This window comes from Indicator indicator, chromosome 18 (genome assembly GCF_027791375.1).
Source record: "Indicator indicator isolate 239-I01 chromosome 18, UM_Iind_1.1, whole genome shotgun sequence".
NCBI lineage: Eukaryota > Metazoa > Chordata > Aves > Piciformes > Indicatoridae > Indicator > Indicator indicator.
The window spans coordinates 19,482,408-19,504,220 of record NC_072027.1 but is presented as its reverse complement, the minus strand read 5'-3'; the positions used below and the strand labels follow the sequence as shown (position 1 = coordinate 19,504,220).

At 56.9% G+C, this 21,813-nt stretch overlaps 1 protein-coding gene across 1 annotated transcript in view; it reads left to right on the top strand.

The window, feature by feature from the left end:
• PCDH1 (protocadherin 1) overlaps positions 1-21,388 on the top strand; it is an 87,520-nt gene extending 66,132 nt beyond the window's left edge. Inside the window, exon 5 of the mRNA XM_054389212.1 lies at positions 21,003-21,388. Coding sequence (XP_054245187.1) covers positions 21,003-21,388 — 386 coding nt within the window. The remainder of the gene's footprint in view (positions 1-21,002) is intronic.
• Positions 21,389-21,813: the final 425 nt, after the last annotated feature.

Genomic DNA, 21,813 nt, shown 5'->3' with positions numbered 1-21,813 from the left:
TCCATCCACTTCTGGTTTTATTCCCTAGGTCTTCCCAAATAACCCATAACCAGTCTGCCCCATTCCTAACTGTGATGAGGAGATTGAGAGCAGCCCTGCAGGGAAGGACTTGGGGGTGCTGGGGGGCAGAAGCTGGACAGGAGCCAGCAATGGGCACTGGCAGCACAGAAGGCCAAGGGCAGCCTGGGCTGCATCCAAAGCAGTGTGGGCAGAGCTGGAGAGAGAGGATCCTGCCCTCTGCTCTGCTCTGGGGAGACCTCACCTGCAGGGCTGGGGCCTGATATGGGACCCCCAACACTAGAGGGACCTGGAGCTGATGGAGAGGGTCCAGAGGAGGCCATGGAATGCTCAGGGGGTTGGAGCAGCTCTGCTATGAGGCCAGGCTGAGGGAGCTGGGGGTGTTCAGCCTGGAGAAGAGAAGGCTCCAGGGAGACCTGAGAGCAGCTTCCAGTACCTGAAGGAGGCTACAGGAAGGCTGCAGAGAGACTGTTTGCAAAGGCCTGCAGGGACAGGAGCAGGGACAATGGTTTGGAATGAGAGCAGAGCAGATTGAGATTGGATGTGAGGAACAAGTTCTGCACCCTGAGGGTGGTGGAACACTGGAAGAGGTTGCCCAGGGAGGTGGTTGAGGCTCCAGCCCTGGAGATATTCAAGGCTCTGGGCAACCTGATCTAGTGGAGGATGTCCCTGCTGAGGGGAGGTTGGACTGGCTGAGCTTTGGAGGTCCCTTCCAGTCCAACCCATTCTGTGATTCTAAACCACCCTCCTGGCATCAGCACATTGCTGTCCTCCTGCTCTGCTCAGAGCTGCACCCTCAGCAGTTGGTACCCCTGGTTTTAGCTGAGCAGATGACCTCTCCCTGGCCATGGCAGATCCTTCCACTGCCTTGCTGGGGAATGCTGCCAGCAAGGTGTCAGAGGGGCTCCATTCAGAGAGGTCAACCACCTGGGCTGAGAGCTTGGCATCTATTTTGGCTGCACCACAGGAGGACCTGAGCAGGGCTTATGCTGCTTCTGCCAGGTGCCAGCCACAGGATCTCCTCTCACTGAGCTTCCACTGCTGATTTTCAGCCTTTGTGGCTGGCTGAGGGGTCAGCTGCCTGCAGCTGCATTTGTGGCACCTGAGAGAGATGGGGACAGAGTTTTGAGCAGGGCCTGTTGGAACAGGCCAAGGGGTGATGGTTTGAAACTCAAAGAGGGAGATTGAGAGTGGAGAGAAGAGAGAAATGTTTGACATTGGGGGTGGGGAGAGCCTGGCACAGGTTGCCCAGGGAGGTTGGAGTTGCTCCATCCCTGGAACCATTCCAGGTGAGGTTGTCTGGGGCTGTGAGCAACCTGCTCTAGCTGCAGCTGTCCCTCTGACTGCAGAGGGGTTGGACTGGATGACCTGGAAAGGTCCTTTCCAACCCAAACCATTCTGTGTCCCTTCACTGCTGGGTAGCTCAGAGCTTCAGGGTCTCCATTGTGGGCTGCTCTTGATCTCCAAGCAATCAGGAGTCAGGAACCCTCACCTGAAGTCAGATCATTCCTCCAGCCTTCCAACACTCATGACCTTGCTGGGTGTTGGACTTCACCTTCCTGTGGTTCTCTGAGGCTGGCTGTGCTCCCAGGGTCTGTGTGTCCATCCTCCACCAGCAGCCCATGGCCCCTGGAGCCATGGTTTGGTGGCCATGGTGGGGTTGGGTTGCTGGTTGGACTGGATGACCTTAGAGGCCTTTTCCAACCCAAGCAATTCTGTGATTCGGAGAGCATCAGCCCTGCATTTAGTGCCCATCCCCTGATCCTTCAGACATCCCTCTGGCAAGGATGTGGCCTCTTGCTCCTGCAACTGTGGCCCAGCCAAGGTTTCCACAGCCAGAAGAGGCTGTCAGAAAGCTCCACTGACAACTGAGTGCCTTCACTTCACTCCCAAGCAGCCCAGGAAGGATCCATGGAGAGCAAACCAAGCCTCTGCCTGCAGCTCCACGCTGCCATTTCCTCCCCTAGTTTCCTTGGGCTGTGGCTTGATTCTCTCCCAAGGCTTTCTCCTCTGCTTTTGCTTCTCTCCAAGTGCTCTCTGCCTGTCTTTTGTTTCCAGACCCCCTTCTTGCAGCGAGCCCTCTCCATCAAGTGGTGATTTCTTTTGTCACTTAAACACCTTGGTGACATCAGAGGTCTCCGATGGCTCTTAGCCTGTGTGCCTGCGGGCCCCCTGCAAGAACAATTTCCCCACCCCACCCCCCCCCCCCAGGCTTTGTCCTGCCTCGGGGAGATGATTAAATCGTTGATGGAGCTTCACAAAGGCTCTGCTGAAAGGCAGACGTGCGGCTGCCAGCTCCTTTCTCCTCCACACAAGAGCTGCAATACAGGCAGACAATGGAAGGCAGCCCCCAAGGAGCAAACACGGAGTGCTTGGAAAACCACGGCACTGTCCCTTGTGTCCCTGCACAATCCCAGCCTGCTGGGGGTGGGAAGGGACCTCTGGAGATCACCCAGGCCAACCCCCACCTCCTCCTCAAGCAGGGCACCCACAGCAGCTTGCCCAGGAGCACAATGGCCAAGGGGGGGGGGGGGGGTTGGAGGCTCTCCAGAGAAGGAGACTCCACAACCTCTCTGGGCAGCCTGCTCCAGGGCTCTGCCCCAGTGTCCTGCTCCTGCTGGAGCTCACCTGTGGCTCCTCCCAGCCTGCCTGTGGTGGAGGCATCTTCCTTGGCTCCCTCCCAGGCTGCCCTGGTGGAGGTCCCATCCAGAGCTGAGAGAACTTTGTGCCTCCCCACACAGAGCTCAGGGGGCTGAGGTTCAGTCCCTTGCTGCCCTCCCTGTGCAGGCACAAAGGGACTCAATCTTCTCCCCTTTATTGTCCTTCCTGGGGCATGATCCCTGCCTTTCTCCCATCTCTTCCCTGGCAAACTGGGGAAGGCCACCTCAAGCTCCACTGCCCTCCACTGCTGAGGTGCTGGCAGGAAGGGAAGCAGGGCTGCAGCTTTAATTAACTGATAAGGGCAGGTCCCTGGAAGTGGGGAGATAGGAAGTGGGGAGATAAGTGCAGCACCCTGTCTGCAACCACACTCCCCCTGGCTCCTGCTAATTGGCTTTGAGAAGTTCTGGAGAGGAAGATTAACCCTTGGAAGGAAAGAGAGCTGTAAGCAGCTGGGTGATGGAGGGGCTGCAGCCCACCTGGAGGGGTCTGTGGGATGTGGGCTGGAGAAAATCCCTCCATGTGCTTCCCCCCAGCTCCATGCTGGAGCAGAGGGGTTGGGTCAGGCAGGATTTGGCCCCTGGCTTTCACAGGCTGGGGCACGAGGTAAAGCTGAAGGATTAGCTGCTCAGGTTCCTTCTGTGAGAGGCATTTGCTGCTTCAAATGGTCCTGAGCCTGGCTGCTGTGGGGTGCCCGGGGGCTGGGGAAGGGTCTGCAGAACAGGGCTGGGGAGGAGCAGCTGAGGGAGCTGAGGGTGGAGAAGAGGAGGCTGAGGGGAGACCTCATGGCTCTCTACAGCTCCCTGGGAGGGGGTTGGAGCCAGGTGGGGGTTGGGCTCTGCTCCCAACAAACAAGAGATAGAACAAGAAGAAATGGCCTCAAGATGCCACAGGGGAGGTTTAGGTTGGACATTAGAAGAAACTTCTTGACTGAAAGGGTTCTCAAAGCCTGGCACAGGCTGCTCAGGGAGGTGGTGGAATCCCCAGGCCTGGAGGTGTTTCTCAGGGGCAGAGCTGTGGTGCTGAGGGACATGGTTTAGCCCCAGGCTTGGCAGATTGAGAGGATGGTTGGAGTGGATGAGCTCAAAGGTCTCCTCCAACCAAAATGATTCCATGATCCTAGAGGGGTGGCTCTGCTTGCCCCAAAAATTTCAGTGCAAGCAGTGTCTCGGGCTCCAGAGCAGTGTCAGGAGGTGTCCCAAGGCTTTCAGGGATGGATAAATGTCCCCAGGCTCCAGAGCAGTGTCAGGAGGTGTCCCAAGGCTTTCAGGGATGGATAAATGTCCCCAGGCTCCAGAGCAGTGTCAGGAGGTGTCCCAAGGCTTTCAGGGATGGATAAATGTCCCCAGGCTCCAGAGCAGTGTCAGGAGGTGTCCCAAGGCTTTCAGGGATGGATAAATGTCCCCAGGCTCCAGAGCAGTGTCAGGAGGTGTCCCAAGGCTTTCAGGGATGGATAAATGTTCCCAGGCTCCAGAGCAGTGTCAGGAGGTGCTCCAAGGCTTTCAGGGATGGATAAATGTCCCCAGGCTCCAGAGCAGTGTCAGGAGGTGTCCCAAGGCTTTCAGGGATGGATAAATGTCCCCAGGCTCTGGAGCAGTGTCAGGAGGTGCTCCAAGGCTTTCAGGGATGGATAAATGTCCCCAGGCTCCAGAGCAGTGTCAGGAGGTGTCCCAAGGCTTTCAGGGATGGATAAATGTCCCCAGGCTCTGGAGCAGTGTCAGGAGGTGTCCCCAAGGCTTTCAGGGATGGATAAATGTCCCCAGGCTCTGGAGCAGTGTCAGGAGGTGTCCCAAGGCTTTCAGGGATGGATAAATGTCCCCAGGCTCCAGAGCAGTGTCAGGAGGTGTCCCAAGGCTTTCAGGGATGGATAAATGTCCCCAGGCTCTGGAGCAGTGTCAGGAGGTGTCCCAAGGCTTTCAGGGATGGATAAATGTCCCCAGGCTCCAGAGCAGTGTCAGGAGGTGTCCCAAGGCTTTCAGGGATGGATAAATGTCCCCAGGCTCTGGAGCAGTGTCAGGAGGTGTCCCAAGGCTTTCAGGGATGGATAAATGTCCCCAGGCTCTGGAGCAGTGTCAGGAGGTGTCCCAAGGCTTTCAGGGATGGATAAATGTTCCCAGGCTCTGGAGCAGTGTCAGGAGGTGTCCCAAGGCTTTCAGGGATGGATAAATGTTCCCAGGCTCTGGAGCAGTGTCAGGAGGTGTCCCCAAGGCTTTCAGGGATGGATAAATGTCCCCAGGCTCTGGAGCAGTGTCAGGAGGTGCTCCGAGGCTCTCAGGGTTGCACAAGGCTCCCCAGATTAAGGAGAGCTCTCACCAGCAGGGGTGACAGTGCTGCTGGTCTCCTGTGATCACCCCTATCCCATCAGCTGGCAGTGCCTTGGTACCAGGGGCATGCCAGGACCCTCTGAGCCATGCCCCCTCTGTGTCCCTGGGGGAGTATGTGGCTGGACACAGAGACAGCTCAGCCCCACGGAGCAGGGCAGGGAGCCCAGGTGGGAGGGTCTGGGAGGAATTCTGTGCCCTGGAGCCAGCAGGCAGGGGAAGGCTGGAATGTGGCAGGAGCAGGGTGCAGGAATTTGGGCAGCAGGAATGTGCATCCAAGGCATGCAGGAGCTGGCAGCCCCCGGGGGACAGCAGGTGGTGCTCCTCTGCATTTGCATAATGACATTAGCCCTGGCAAGAGAGGGCTCCAAAGCTACAAAGAGCCCTCTGCCCCTCCTGCCCCTCCTCCCTGGGGCACTGGGGGGGAAGGAAGGTGGCAGCTCTGCTGCCCAAGATGTCTCCTCCAGACCTTTGTGCCCTCCTGGAGGTAGCACAGGAGCTGTGACTCACCTGGGCTGGAGGGAATCAAGAGGCTGGGCACAGGGGTTGGTAATTGCATGGCTTGGTGCCAGGATCTGAAGGGGGCTACAGGAGTGCTGGGCAGGGACTTTTCACAAGGGCTGATGGCTTCAGGCTGGAAGGAGGTGGATTGAGATGAGACAGTAGGAAAAAATTCTTGGCAGTGAGGGTGGGGAGACACTGGCACAGGTTGTCCAGGGAAGTTGTGACTGCCTCCTGCCTGGAGGTGTTCAAGGCCAGGCTGGATGAGTCCCTGAGGCTGGTGGGAGGTGTCCCTGCCCATGGCAGGGGGTTGGAAGTGGATGATCTTGAAGGTCCCTTCCAACCCAACCCATTCCATGGTCCTGTGATGTGTCTTCTTGACCTTCTTGGTGGTTATGTGTTGACTGTCTGCTGTCTGTAGATGGTCTGAGAAGTTGTGGGTTGGCCAGAGGGCAGTCTTTGGATACAATAGGAACTGGGATTTCATCCTGGAGCCAGCCTGGTTGCTGTGCTTCATGCCACTTGGCTGAAGGGGGTTGCCAAAGCTGCTCCTTACCTGACTTGGGTTGCTGCTACTTGAACTTCTGACCAACTTTGACTTCCAGGACATCATTTTTGCATTGTGGGCACCCAACACTGCCCATAGGGAGTGAAAAGAGGCAATGAAGTCTGGCCTCTGGGTAATTCACTCCCCAAAGGGACAGGGAATTGCTGGGGTTTGTCTTCTCAGTGGTAAATCAATCCCCAGGCCCCCCAGCCCCACACCTCACAGGAGTGATCTTCTCTGATGTCTTGACCCCTCCATTGCACCTCCTTGTTCTGTAGCCTGCAGGGTGGAATCTCACTGGCAAAGCCTCCCCTTCCTCACCCCCCCAAAAAAAAAACAAACCCTGGGTGTATCTCCCAGGTGGTTCTGTCCTCTCCCCCCAGGGCTGTAAAGGGAACCCAGGAGAAGTATTTCTGACCAGAGTGCAATCCTGGCTCACATCACCAAGCAGCACTAAGACCTCATGGCCAACCCTAATTTTGGCATCTCCTGACCTTTGAACCCTGTAATCCTATCAAGGTGCTGCTTAATGTCATTATTCACTCATTTGACTTCAGCATTTGGCTTTTTATAGCCCAGGGGAGGATGAAGCCCCCCCTGTGCCAGGGTAGGACAAGGTGGGAGTGGCATCACAAGCCCAGGATCTGTTAGAGGAGGGAAGGAATTTGTTGTGCTGGGTGGCACAGGGCTGGAAGTGAAGCTGAGGGGAAGCAGAAGATGCTATTGGGAAAACCATGAGAGCCATAGGCTGCCACTGAGCCCTGCCTGCTGCTTACAGGGTCAGGGTCAGCATCCAGAGCTACAGTTAACACCCAGAGCCATGGTCTTTATCCAGAGCTGTGTTCACTATCCAGGACCATGGGCATTACCCAGAGCCATGGGCATTATTCCAGAGCCATGGACATTATCCAGAGCCACGGACATTAGCCAGAGCCATGGACAATATCCAGAGCCATGGACATTAGCCAGAGCCATGGACATTATCCAGAGCCATGAACATTATCCAGAGCCATGGACATTATCCAGAGCCATGGTCATTATCCAGAGCCATGAACATTATCCAGAGCCATGAACATTATCCACAGCCATGAACATTATCCAGAGCCATGGACATTATCCAGAGCTATGGACATTATCCAGAGCCATGGACATTATCCAGAGCCATGAACATTATCCACAGCCATGAACATTATCCACAGCCATGGACATTATCCAGAGCCATGGACATTATCCAGAGCCATGGACATTATCCACAGCCATGAACATTATCCACAGCCATGGACATTATCCAGAGCCATGAACATTATCCAGAGCCATGGACATTATCCAGAGCCATGGTCATTATCCAGAGCCATGGACATTATCCAGAGCCATGAACATTATCCACAGCCATGAACATTAGCCAGAGCTATGGACATTATCCAGAGCCATGGACATTATCCACAGCCATGAACATTATCCACAGCCATGGACATTATCCAGAGCCATGAACATTATCCAGAGCCATGGACATTATCCACAGCCATGAACATTATCCACAGCCATGAACATTATCCAGAGCTATGGACATTATCCAGAGCCATGGACATTATCCACAGCCATGAACATTATCCACAGCCATGGACATTATCCAGAGCCATGAACATTATCCAGAGCCATGGACATTATCCAGAGCCATGGTCATTATCCAGAGCCATGGACATTATCCAGAGCCATGAACATTATCCACAGCCATGAACATTATCCAGAGCTATGGACATTATCCAGAGCCATGGACATTATCCAGAGCTATGGACATTATCCAGAGCCATGAACATTATCCAGAGCCATGGACATTATCCAGAGCCATGAACATTATCCAGAGCCATGGACATTATCCAGAGCCATGGACATTATCCACAGCCATGAAGATTATCCACAGCCATGAACATTATCCAGAGCCATGGACATTATCCAGAGCCATGGACATTATCCACAGCCATGAACATTATCCAGAGCCATGGACATTATCCTGAGCTATGGTCAGTACCCAGAGCTATGGACATCATCCAGAGCCATGGGCATTATCCAGAGCCATGGGGATTGTCCAGAGCCATGGATTCTGCCCTCCCCTGGCCCAGCTTCAGTCCATTTCCTCTCCTTCTATCACCTGAGTCTAGGGAGACTTCTTCATTTGCATCAGATCTGAGTTGCTAGGCAAGGAGAGGAGGAGGCAAGGGCACCTCTCCTCCTCTGACCTTGGCAGGTCTGAAAGGATCCTTCTAAAGCCTGAACTCCTTCTCAGTGTCTGTTGTAAAGGGGGAGGGGGTGTGCTGCTCCTTACTGCCCCTGGAGCTGCAGGTGTGGCTCTGAGCTGCAGTGTGCCCCTTGCTGGGCAGCATTGGGTCAGGCTCAGGACACCAGAAGCCAGCTGTCCTGCTGCTGCAGCACTGTTGGTAAGTTTGAAAGCCACCTACCTGGGTGCTGTGCTAGAGCTGGTCCTTGAAGCAGGCTGTTAGAGTGCTGGAGTGCTAGGAGTGCCCCCACAGACCCTCTGCCTGGGTGTTGCAGGGCTGGCATTAGCTCAGCCTTGGCACAAAGCAGGGCTGAGGTGGTCTGTGGGGAGCTCTGGGCTCTGTGCTCCCAGCCCATCTCTGGAGCAGGGCTGTGGGGGTGGGCTGCAGAGGGACACTGGGGTGCTGCTCCTGCTGCTCAGGGGGCAGAGGGCTCTGCTCAGCCCCACAGCTCATGTAGGAGGCAGGGGCCAGGAAGGAGATGGGCTGGGGAGCTGCAAAAGCTGAGCTGCCTGCTCTGGGCCCAGAGTCTGCAGGAGGGACATTGCCTGCTGGGGATGACACCCAGGCCCTGCCCACCTCATCTGGGCACCCTGAAGGGAGACTTTGTGTCTGAGCTGCTCCACACCATGTTCCACACCCTTCTCTGGACCTTCTCCAGCACTTCAATGTCCTCCTTGTAGCAAAGGGCCCAAAACTCAACCCAGTGCCGAGCAGAGGGGGACAAAGGAGATCACAACTCCCTCCAGCACAGCTCTCCTCCCCCACAAGCCCTTCTGAAAGGGGAAGATGTGTTGGAAAGGAGCCACTGAGCTCCTGTGCACCAAGGGAAGCCCTCACTGAGCTGGCCAGGTGGGGAACATCTCTTACTGCTAATGGGGGGGCAAGGGGAGACTTCTCTAGGCTGCTGGGTCAGGCACACTGCTGCAAGGCAGGGGATGGAGAGGGGTGAGTCAGGGGTGGGATGGTGCAAGGCACTTGTTCCAGTGCTGCTGGAATGCAAAGGGAGTAGAATAGAATAGAATAGAATAGAATAGAATAGAATAGAATAGAATAGAATAGAATAGAATAGAATAGAATAGAATAGAATAGAATAGAATAGAATAGAATAGAATAGAATAGAATAGAATAGAATAGAATAGATAGATAGATAGATAGGATAGATAGGATAGGATAGATAGGATAGATAGATAGGATAGGATAGGTAGGATAGGATAGGTAGATAGGATAGGATAGGATAGGATAGGATAGGATAGGATAGGATAGGATAGGATAGGATAGGATAGGATAGGATAGGATAGGATAGGATAGGATAGGATAGGATAGGATAGAATGGAATCACAGAATGGTTTTGGTTGGAAGAGACCTTGAAGATCAGGTCCCAGCCTTACCCCAGCACTGCCAGGGCACCACCAAACCCTGGCCCTCAGCACCACAGCTCCAAGGCTTTAAAACCCCTCCAGGGATGGAGACTCCACCACTGCCCTGGGCAGCCTGGGCCAGGACTTGACAACCCTTTTGGGGAAGAAACTGTTCCTCATGTCCAATCTAAATCTCCCCTGGAGCAACCTGAGGCTTTTTCCTCTTGTCCTGTTGCTTGTTCCTTGGGAGCAGAGCCCAACCCACCCTGGGCACCAGCCTCCTGTCAGGGAGCAATGAGGTCTCCCTCAGCCTTCTCTTCTCCACACTGCACACCCCCAGCTCCCTCAGCTGCTCCTCCCCAGCCCTCTTCTTCAGACCCTTCCCCAACTTCCTTGCCCTTCTCTGGACCTTCTCCAGCTCCTCAATGTCCTTCTTGCAGTGAGGAGCCCCAAACTGAACCCAGCACTCAAGCTGTGGCTTCCCTAATGCCCAGTCCAGGGGAACAATCCCTGTCCTGCTCCTGCTGGCCACACCATTGCTGACGTAGAAGTAGAATGGGATGGGATGTGGTGAGATGGGATGTGGTGGGATGGGAGAGGATGGGATGGGATGTGGTGGGAATGGATGGGATAGCATAGTAGTAAGATTGAGTAGAGTATTGTTGGGTAGAGTAGAGCAGTTGGGTAGACTAGGATAGAGGAGAGTAGACTGGAATGGGATAGGATAGGATGGGATAGGATAGGATGGGATAGGATAGGATAGGATAGGATAGGATAGGATAGGATAGGATAGGATGGGATAGGATAGGATAGGATAGGATGGAATTGAATGGAATAAAGAATGAATGAAATGGAGTGGAATGGAATGGAATGGAATGGAATGGAATGGAATGGAATGGAATGGAATGGAATGGAGTGGAATGGAATAGAATTGGACTGGAATGGACTGGACTGGACTGGAATGGCATAAAATAGAATGGAAAAGACTAGACTGGAATGGAATGGAGTGGAATGGAATAAAATAGAGGAGAATGAGATGGAGTGGAATGGAATGGAGTGGAATAGAATGGAATAGAATCAAACTGGACTGGACTGGACTGGAATTAAATAGAATGGAATAGGCTAGACTGGAATGGAATGGAATAAAATAGAGGAGAATGAGATGGAGTGGAATGGACTAGAATGGAGTGGAATAGAATGGAACAGAGTCAAATTGGACTGGGCTGAACTGGACTGGAATAAAATAGAATGGAATAGACTAGACTGGAGTGGAACGGAGTGGAATGGAATGGACTAGACAAGAGAATAGCAAAGCAATGGTGCAGGACAGGGGACGGTTGGGGCTCTCTTCCCAAAGAGCTGCACTCTCAGGGTGCAGAGAGGAGGCAGCAGGCCCTGGCACAACAAGAGCCCCGCAGGGGGGAGGGATCCGGAGGGAAGAGCGCTGTCAGCCCTGGCACCTGGAGGAGACGGCAGCAGCAGAGCGTCAGCGCCTGCAGGGAAAGCAGCAGCGGCAGGGAGGCAATACCTGGAGGGAGCAGCAGCTCAGAACATGGCACCTGGAGGCCGTGGCACCGTGGGGGAGGCAGTCCCTGCAGGCAGCAGCGCCGTGGGGGGAAGGGGGCTCCCCGGGAGCGGCGCCGCGGGGGAGCGGAGCCTGCAGAGAGCAGCGCCAGGCAGAGGGGCACCTGGGGCACCTGCGCCGGGGGGCATGGCACCTGCAGGGAGGGGAGTGGCAGGGGGGCTGTACCTGAGGGAGTCACGCTGCAGGGGACTGGCACCTGCAGGGAAGAGTGGCACGGGAGAGTGGCACCTGCCAGCGGTGCCAGGGAGCGGCAGCGGTGCCTGGGGGGAGGGATGGCACCAGGAAGCTGTGGTGGAGGAAGGAATGGTGCCTGGGGGGAGGGATGGTGCCTGGAGGGAGGGATGGCACCAGGAAGCTGTGGTGAAGGAGGGGATGGTGCCTGGAGGAAGGCATGGTGCAGAAGGATGGCACCAGGAAGCTGTGGTGGAGGAAGGGATAGTGCCTGGAGGAAGGCATGGTGCCTGGAGGGTGGGATGGTGCCTGGAGGGGGATGATGATGCAGGAGAACAGTACCAGTAAGCTGTGGTAAAGTAGGGAATGGTACTAGAAGCTGTGATGGTGCAGAAGGACACCACCATAAGCTGTGGTGGAGCAGGCCTGGTGCTGAGGGCTATGATGGTGCAGGATGACACCACCATAAGCTGTGGTGGAGCAGGCCTGGTGCTGAGGGCTATGATGGTGCAGGATGACACCACCATAAGCTGTGGTGGAGCAGGCCTGGTGCTGAGGGCTATGATGGTGCAGGATGACACCACCATAAGCTGTGGTGGAGCAGGCCTGGTGCCTGCCCTCAGGAGCTGTGCTGTGGGAAGGGAGCTGTTGGGAAGAGCAGCCCTGAGGATGTTGTTCCCATCTCATGGCTGCTGTAGGGGTATGCAGGGAGGACAGTGATGATGGGATGTGGTCATGGGTGGTCACCACCATGAAGGATGACCCAGGAGTGCTCTGCAGAGCCCTGAGGGCTCAGTGTGGCTGAAGGGACTTTGCCAGGTGTCCAAAGCAGGGCAGTAAAGTGGCAAAGCTGTCTGTGCTGGAAGCTGTGCATCTTTGGCAGGCATCTGGGAGGAGACTCCTTGCCCTGCAGCCCTCAGCTGGCACCACAGGGTGTGCTCCATCCTTCTGCCCCCTGCCTAGAGGAGGTGCAGTGCTTGTGGGCTGGTTGGAATCCGTGCCAGGGAAGCTGACTCTTTCTGCTCTGCTGCTTTGCCTCCCGGCTGCTCTCTCCACACCATCACAGTCCCCATTCCTTCCTTCCCCAGTCCATCCTAGCATGCTGTGCTTCCCTTCTCCCCCACCCCTTCCAGGCTTCTCTGCATCCACTGCTGTGTGCTCTGCTGTGTCACATCCCCACAGCTCTTCCCTCCCAGAGCTGCTCCACCACCTCCCAACCTCCCCCCCACGATCTGCCCTCCTGTGCTGCATCACCAGCCCTGCTCCCCCAGCACTGTGCACCACGTGCTGGTGTCTGATGAAAACAGGAGGCTGGGGAGAGCCAAACCAGGCTGGGGATGATGCAGATAGTGGCAAAAAGATCCTAACAATGGTTGAGGTTGAAGGTTGAGGTTCTCTGCTTGGAGCTACCTGGCTTGCAGTGGCCCAGTGAAGCCCTGCACATCTGCTGCAGGAGGTGGAGGTGCCTGCTGCAGGAGGTGGAGGTGCCTGCTGCAAGGGGCTGTCTGCTGTTGTCTCCTGCCTCAGTACTCAGCAGCACTGTGCAAATCCCCCCTCTAAGAGCAAGGATGCTCTTAGAGGAGCCCTTGCAAGTGGCTCATCAGGATGAGCTCCTGCCCTGCATGGGGATGGGAATAGAGAGGAAGAATTAGAAGCAGCAGCACCAACGTGGGCCTCTTCCCAGAGGAGACAGCCCTGGCACAGTGTCCTTCACCTAGAGCAGAGGTGTCCTGGCTGTCAGGAGAGGAGGACAGAATCACAGAATCACAGAGTGGTAGGGGTTGGAAGGGACCTCTGGAAACCATGGAGCCCAACTCCCCCCTGCCAAGGCAGGGTCACCTAGAGGAGGTCACACAGGAACACCCTCAGATGGGTTTGGAATCTCTCCAGAGAAGGAGACTCCACCACCTCTCTGGACAGCCTGCTCCAGTGCTTCATCACCCTGCAATTAAAGGAGAGGCAAATCAGCATCAGAACAGAGCCAGGCTGAAGAGAAGCTTCCCCTCCTCCGACCTCCTCTGGGTGGGAAGCCCCAACCGGTGCCCCCTTTTCATCTGCAAAGTTCAAAGGGAGGTGACTTTTATTACCCGGGATTGGTTCCTGAGCCCTGAGGCAGCTGACAAGAGGATGCCAGGAAGCTCTGGGAAGACTGAATGCCCAAAGAAGCCTCGCAGCTGTGAGGTGCAACCTTCTGGCATGGAAATGCTGATGGGCAGGGTGGGGCAGCCCTTTGAAGGCACTTAGCAAGAGGATGAAGCTCAGGGAAAGGCTGGACCTGCACAGCCAGAGCTTTGAGTTTGCATGGCCAGGATGTGGTGGAGGAAAGAGGTGATGGAGAGGGCATGGAATCATGGGATCATCATGGAATCAGTCATGGGATCATCATGGAATCAATCATGGGATCATCATGGAATCAATCGTGGAAACATCATGGAATCATCATGGAATCAATCATGGGATCACACAAAGCATTGGCTTGGGAGGGACCCTTCTAGGGCCATCCTGTCCAACCTCCCTGCAGTCAGCAGGGACACCTCCAACTGGATCAGGCTTCCCAGGGCTCCATCAAGTCCAACCTTGATTATCTCCAGGGATGGAACCTCCACCACATCTCCGGACAACTTGTTCCAGTATTTCCCTGTTCCAGTATTTCCCTGCCCTTTGTGGCCATCCTCTTCACCACCCGGGAGCTTGGTCACATCTCAGGGGTCCAGAGCCCCAAATCTGCACTAGTGGAGTGGAGGAGGGAGCTGAGCTCCTGAGCACACTTTGCAAGCTGAGCTGGGCACCTCCACCCCAAGGTGAGCTCTGGGGCTCTGCCTCCTCACCAGTGTGGGCTGCTCAGGAATAAGCACTTTGTGGGCTGAGTTTCCAGCAGCATCACCCCCAAAAGCAAGATTTCTGCTGGTCTGGTGGCACCTCAAAGCCTGTGGTGAGAATTAGGCCAGAGGTCCATGTTTGCTCTGAGCTATTCAGGGCTCACAGGCTGCCCCCTTCCCGGGCTCTCAAAGCAGGCTGGGTTGTGCTGGTGGCACATAATGGCCTCCTTCAGCAGCAGGGCTCCTGTGCCAGCAGCTCCCTGAGAGGGAAGGGACAATGCTGGAAAAAGCCTGGAGTGCCAGGAGCAGACAATGGGCAAAGCAGAAGAAAAGGTCCTGAACACAACGTTCCTGCCTGCTCCCGAGGTTTCTAAGCTGCCCTTGGCAGGAGGAAATCACCACAGCTTCCTTCACTGGTGGCTTTTGGAGAGCAGCTTCCCTTTGGGTCCTGCCAGTGCACTCCATGGGCTCAGCAAAGCATCTCCTGCCAGGGTGAGAAGTGATGGCACTCATCCACTGCCCAGCCTGGGAGCACTCAGCACCAAGAGGCTTCTGGAAGTGAGAAGGACAACCATAGAAGGGGCTGGGCCAGAAGGGACCTCCAAAGGTCATCCAGTCCGACCTCCCCACAGTCAGCAGGGTCACCCCCAACTAGATCAGGTTGCCCAGGGCCCTGTCCAGCCTCACCTTGAACATCTCCAGGGAAGGAGCCTCAACCAGCTCCCTGGGCAGCCTGTTGCAGTGTTCCAGCAGCCTCCTGGTGCAGAACTTGTTCCTCACATCCAGTGCCCCATGGGGAAATCTCTACCACATTGCCTCCTGAACAGAAGAAGTGAAAGACACATTCAGACAACCTCAAGCTGACCAAGCTGGTGGCCACCTGCTGTCCTGAGAGGCAGATCTGGTGGATCACCTAAGACACAGGCTCCAGCCTGCTTGCACAGAGTGGAGATGACCACTGAGCTGCCTTGCCTCTGCTTTCACAGCTTGCTTTCTGTCTGTGGCTAGGGGAAAAGCAGGAGGCAGCTTCCCACCTGCTCAGGAACCAAGACAGCTGCTCTGAGCATGACCCCAAAGACATGGCCCTGGCAAGCTGTGAGGGCATCTTGTACCCTGTGATGCTTGGGCTCCTGCTTTTGCACCCTGCATGGCTGTCCCCTGTGCCTGGGTACTCTGCAGTGTGCCCATTCCTGGTCCCTCAGCAGGCTTCCAGCTGGGCTGTGTCTGTGTCTGTGTGTCCCTACCTGGGAGGAGGTGTCCCTGCCCGTGGCAGGGGGGTTGGAACTGGATGCTCTCCAAGATCCCTTCCAGCTCAAGCCGTTCTGTGCTGGGATGCCCAGCCCCAGGCCGCTTGCACAGAGGGGCTCGGGGGTGCCACAAGCCAGGTGGCTTCAAGCTTTGCCACCTGTGAGTCCTGCAGGGTGGGCCAGTGGGCTCCAGGGAGGTTAGGGTAAGGCTGAAGAGAGTAGGGAGAGGTCAGCAGGGGTGGCCAAGCACCCCCAGGAGAGGCCAGGGGGCTCCTGAAGGAGACAGGTGGCAGAGGGGTGCCAGGGGGCTGGGCACGGTGCCACGGGGAGGGCTGGCAGAGGCTGAAGGGCCCAGGAGGAAGCTCAGGGTGGGTGTTGGAGGCTGTGGGGGCTGTGCAATGATGTGACCCTCTCGTCCTTTTTCTGCCCCTCATTAGAGTCCCCTGAGCGGAGCAGGCTGTGAAGGGGGTCTGCACTGAGGTATGTCCTTGGGGCTCCTGCCAGGCCCTGGCAGCTGGACGTCTGTGCCAGGGGATGGGGCGCAGGGGGTGGCTCCCAGTTGCGGCTCCTCTGGAACCAGGGGGGAATCCTGGGGTGTCTCAGCCCCTCCAAGGAGCTGAGGATTCAGGCTGCAGCCACTGGGGCTTGTGTTAGGGCAAGAGGATGCTCATGCACTGGTTTGCTGCTGGCTTCGCCCCTTCTTCCCTGCCCAGCCTCACTTCTGCCCCTTGCCAACCGTGCCCAGCATCGTGTGGAGCCTTCTTCCTTGCATCTGGGCTGTCTGTGTGTGGAAGCTGTGCCAGGGTGACTGTCCTGTGTCCAAGAGCCCCACACTGGCAGCAGGAGGGTGGTGCTGGGGAGGAGCAGAGCCCCCAGCGCAGTGTGAATGGCTCTGGTTTGCTTCTTCCCAGGGCTGAGGCTGTGCCAGCGGGGCTGTCCTTTGCTGGGAGGAGGGCATTTGGTGTCCCACTGCGTGTCTGGTGGGATGGGGCATGCCCTGGGCTGGTGAAAGCCCCTTAGGTCCCCAGAGCTCCTTAGTGTCTGCCTCCATCAGCCGGCAGGGCTGTGTGCCAGCAGTGCAGTGCGAGCTCCTGGGTGGAGAGATGGAGAGGACTTCTGGGAAGCAGAAGGGATGTCTGGACAGCCTCAAGGTCATCACCAGCCCCTCCTTTCATCCCAGCATCAGCACCAGGCTTGTTCTGCAGCAGGTGCTGGTGCTAGTGGGCAATGACTGTGTGCCAGGCAGCGTCGTGGGGCTATGTCGTGGCCCAAGCTGGCGCAGATGGCAGGGAATGGCTTGCGCCTGGTGTGGCTCTTGGAGGGACACACTGCAGGGAAGTGCCAAGCTTGGGCCTCTGGAGACTTGTGACAGATCCTCCCTTTGTAAAGGACATATGGCCAAGGCTCCAGAAGGCCTTGTTGTGACTGGTACATGAGGACTCCAGAGGGTGAAGTGGTGTAGCTGGTGATCAGAGCTTCCTGGCTATGCCAGCAGCAGGCAGCTAGTGATGCCCTCAGCCACCTGACTTCCCCAGGGGCAGGTCTTTGGTGCATAGAGAGGCTTGGGTGCTCCTGGGACAGGGAGTTGTGAGTATCAGAGGTGTCCACCCTCTCTGGAGGTACACAGGGGGTTGTTCATGTGGTCTTCAACTGCTCTTGGGGATCTCAGGCTCCAGGGGAGACCAACCTAATGCTGAGGACTTCTGGCTGGGCTTGGGGCTGCTGGCAGGTGGCCTGGCATGCCCAATGATGGTGAGCAGGGCAGGGCTGCCCAAGAATGGTGCTCAGGGGCTGGGGTTGTGCCTCTGGGCACTGCAGAGCCTGGCTGTGTTTAGGGCAATTCCCTGCCTCTGCACCATGAAGCTGGCAGTAGTGCCCAAAGGTGCTGGGCCAAGCGGGTTCCTGCAGCCTAGCAGGGTCCAGGTGATGCCATGAATCTGGTGGCAACCTGCCTCCTGCTGTGCAGATCCAGACTGTGGAGCCCCTCCTGTGCAAGGCTCATCCCCAGAGAGGGTGGGCTGAGGGAGCTCTGCCCTGTGCTCTGCCTCCTGCTTCTCTGCATGCACCCACAGCAGAGAGGATGAGGATGCTCAGCCATGAGGAGCTGGGGCTACCAGCCTGGATGGGAGGAATTAGCTGCCAAGGAGCCTTGGGTTCCCCTTCCAGCTCCATGGGTAGCTGTGGGTCCAGCTCCCTATATGGCCATAGGTCCAGCTCCATGGATGGCCATAGATCCAGCTCCATGGATGACCATGAGTCCAGCTCCATGGATGGCCTTGGGTCCAGCTCCATGGATGGCCATAGATCCAGCTCCATGGATGGCCATGGGTCCAGCTCCATGGATGGCCATGGGTCCACTCCATGGATGGCCATAGATCCAGCTCCATGGGTAGCTATGGGTCCAGCTCCATGGATGGCCATGAGTCCAGCTCCATGGATGGCCATGGGTCCAGCTCCATGGATGGCCATGGGTCCACTCCATGGATGGCCATAGATCCAGCTCCATGGGTAGCTATGGGTCCAGCTCCAAGGATGGCCATGAGTCCAGCTCCATGGATGGCCATGGGTCCAGCTCCATGGGTAGATATGGGTCCAGCTCCAAGGATGGCCATGAGTCCAGCTCCATGGATGGCCATGGGTCCAGCTCCATGGGGAGTTATGGGTCCACTCCATGGATGGCCATGAGTCCAACTGCATGGGTAGCTATGGGTCCAGCTCCCTGGATGGCCATGAGTCCAGGTCCCTGCATGGCTGTGGGTCCAGTTCCTTAGTAGCTATTGTTCCACCTCCCTGGACAAGCATGGTTCCAGCTCCCTGGATAGCCACAGGTTCATCTTCCTGGATGGCCATGGATCCAGCTCCCTATATGGCCATGGGCCCAGCTCCATGGGTAGCCATAGTTCCATCTCCCTGGACAACCATAGGTCCAGCTTCCTGACTGCCACATGCCCAGCTCTCCCCTCTCCCCATGGAAAGATGCAGATAGGCTGGATCTGCTCAGGTTCAGCTGCCTGTGCCCTTCCTGCCATGGAAGGCTGGTGGTGCCCATGTGTGTGTAACAAGGTTTATGGCAGCCTGGTGGTGCCCATGTGTGTGTGTAAGGATGTTCTCCCCTGCTGCCATGGCAGGCAGGAGGTGGTGCCCATGTGTGTATAATGATGTTCATGGCAGGCTGGTGGTGCCCACCTGTGTGTGAGGCTGTTCTCTTCTGCTGCCATGGCAGACTGGAGGTGCCCATCTCTGTGTAACAAGGTTCATGGCAGTCTGGTGGTGCCCATCTGTGTGTAACAAGGTTCATGGAAGGCTGGTGGTGCCCACGTGTGTGTAACGATATTCATGGCAGGCTGGTGGTACCCACCTGTGTATAACAAGGTTCATGGCAGGCTGGTGGTGCCCATGTGTGCATGAGACTGTTCTCATCTCCTGCCATGGCAGGTTGGTGGTGCCCATGTGTGTGTGAGGCTGCTCTCCCCTGCTGCCATGGCAGACTGGAGGTGCCCATGTGTGTGTAATGGTGTTCATGCAGGCTGGTGATGCCCATGTGTGCGTGAGGCTGCTCTCCCCTGCTGCCATGGCAGACTGGAGGTGCCCATGTGTGTGTAATGGTGTTCATGGCAGACTGGAGGTGCCCATGTGTGCGTGAGGCTGCTCTCCCCTGCTGCCATGGCAGACTGGAGGTGCCCATGTGTGTGTAATGGTGTTCATGGCAGGCTGGAGGTGCCCATGTGTGCGTGAGGCTGCTCTCCCCTGCTGCCATGGCAGACTGGAGGTGCCCATGTGTGTGTAATGGTGTTCATGGCAGACTGGAGGTGCCCATGTGTGTGTAATGGTGTTCATGGCAGGCTGGTGATGCCCATGTGTGCGTGAGGCTGCTCTCCCCTGCTGCCATGGCAGACTGGAGGTGCCCATGTGTGTGTAATGGTGTTCATGGCAGGCTGGAGGTGCCCATGTGTGCGTGAGGCTGCTCTCCCCTGCTGCCATGGCAGACTGGAGGTGCCCATGTGTGTGTAATGGTGTTCATGGCAGGCTGGAGGTGCCCATGTGTGCGTGAGGCTGCTCTCCCCTGCTGCCATGGCAGACTGGAGGTGCCCATGTGTGTGTAATGGTGTTCATGGCAGGCTGGAGGTGCCCATGTGTGCGTGAGGCTGCTCTCCCCTGCTGCCATGGCAGACTGGAGGTGCCCATGTGTGTGTAATGGTGTTCATGGCAGACTGGAGGTGCCCATGTGTGCGTGAGGCTGCTCTCCCCTGCTGCCATGGCAGACTGGAGGTGCCCATGTGTGTGTAATGGTGTTCATGGCAGGCTGGAGGTGCCCATGTGTGCGTGAGGCTGCTCTCCCCTGCTGCCATGGCAGGCTGGAGGTGCCCATGTGTGTGTAATGGTGTTCATGGCAGGCTGGAGGTGCCCATGTGTGCGTGAGGCTGCTCTCCCCTGCTGCCATGGCAGACTGGAGGTGCCCATGTGTGTGTAATGGTGTTCATGGCAGGCTGGTGATGCCCATGTGTGCGTGAGGCTGCTCTCCCCTGCTGCCATGGCAGACTGGAGGTGCCCATGTGTGTGTAATGGTGTTCATGGCAGACTGGAGGTGCCCATGTGTGCGTGAGGCTGCTCTCCCCTGCTGCCATGGCAGACTGGAGGTGCCCATGTGTGTGTAATGGTGTTCATGGCAGGCTGGAGGTGCCCATGTGTGCGTGAGGCTGCTCTCCCCTGCTGCCATGGCAGGCTGGAGGTGCCCATGTGTGTGTAATGGTGTTCATGGCAGGCTGGAGGTGCCCATGTGTGTGTAATGGTGTTCATGGCAGGCTGGTGATGCCCATGTGTGTGTGAGGCTGCTCTCCCCTGCTGCCATGGCAGACTGGAGGTGCCCATGTGTGTGTAATGGTGTTCATGGCAGGCTGGAGGTGCCCATGTGTGCGTGAGGCTGCTCTCCCCTGCTGCCATGGCAGACTGGAGGTGCCCATGTGTGTGTAATGGTGTTCATGGCAGGCTGGAGGTGCCCATGTGTGCGTGAGGCTGCTCTCCCCTGCTGCCATGGCAGACTGGAGGTGCCCATGTGTGTGTAATGGTGTTCATGGCAGGCTGGAGGTGCCCATGTGTGCGTGAGGCTGCTCTCCCCTGCTGCCATGGCAGACTGGAGGTGCCCATGTGTGTGTAATGGTGTTCATGGCAGGCTGGAGGTGCCCATGTGTGCGTGAGGCTGCTCTCCCCTGCTGCCATGGCAGACTGGAGGTGCCCATGTGTGTGTAATGGTGTTCATGGCAGGCTGGTGATGCCCATGTGTGTGTGAGGCTGCTCTCCCCTGCTGCCATGGCAGACTGGAGGTGCCCATGTGTGTGTAATGGTGTTCATGGCAGGCTGGAGGTGCCCATGTGTGTGTAATGGTGTTCATGGCAGGCTGGAGGTGCCCATGAGTGCATGAGGCTGCTCTCCCCTGCTGCCATGGCGGGCAGCAGGCGGTGCCCCCCCGTGTGCCTAACGCCCTTCTCGCCTCCTCTCTGCAGATCTCCGTCCCCTGCCCGATGTAGCCATGACTGGGACCTGCACCCGGGAGTGCACCGAGTTCGGCCACTCCGACACCTGCTGGATGCCAGGCCAGTCCTCCCCCAGCCGCAGGCCCAAGAACGCCCTCAAACTCTCCACTTTTGTGCCTTACCAAGACAGAGGGAGCCAAGAGCAAGTCGGCAACGGCAGCCCCAGGCTCTCGGAAGAGCGCAGCACCAAAATGGCCAACCTCCGCCTGCTCCCCACGTACAGTGCCTTCTCCAGTAGTAGCCATGAGCCCTGCAAGGACTCCCCCATGGAGGAAATTCCTCTCACCCAGACCTCGGACTTCCAGCCGGCCACTACCCCCTCCTCCCAAACCACCAAGAGGGAGATCTACCTGTGAGGCTTGGGGGTAAGGGAGGGGGGGATGGAGAGAAGAAGAAGGGCAGGGAGCAGAGGAGCTTCTGAGGCCAGTGTCCAGAGGAACATTTTAACCTTCGATGCTTTATAGTTCTCCAGGCAGGTGGGCTCTGCTGACAGCCAGGGTAGGGCAAAGGCAGGGATGAGAGGAGCACCTTTTTTTTTTTAACCCCTTGTTTTCCCAGGATGGGGGTGGGGTGGGAAGGATGAGAGCATCCAACCCGCCCCCGATCTCTGAGCACTTGCGGGTGCCTGCCTCCGAACTCGCCGCGGCGCCGGGGGAGGGCTTGGGCAGGGCTCCCGCTGCAGAGGGCACTGCTGGGGAGAGGAAGGGCTGATGTACCAAAGGTCCACGCAGAGCTGGTGGAGTTCCTGGGGGCTTAGGATCGAGGAGGGGGCTCTGTGTGT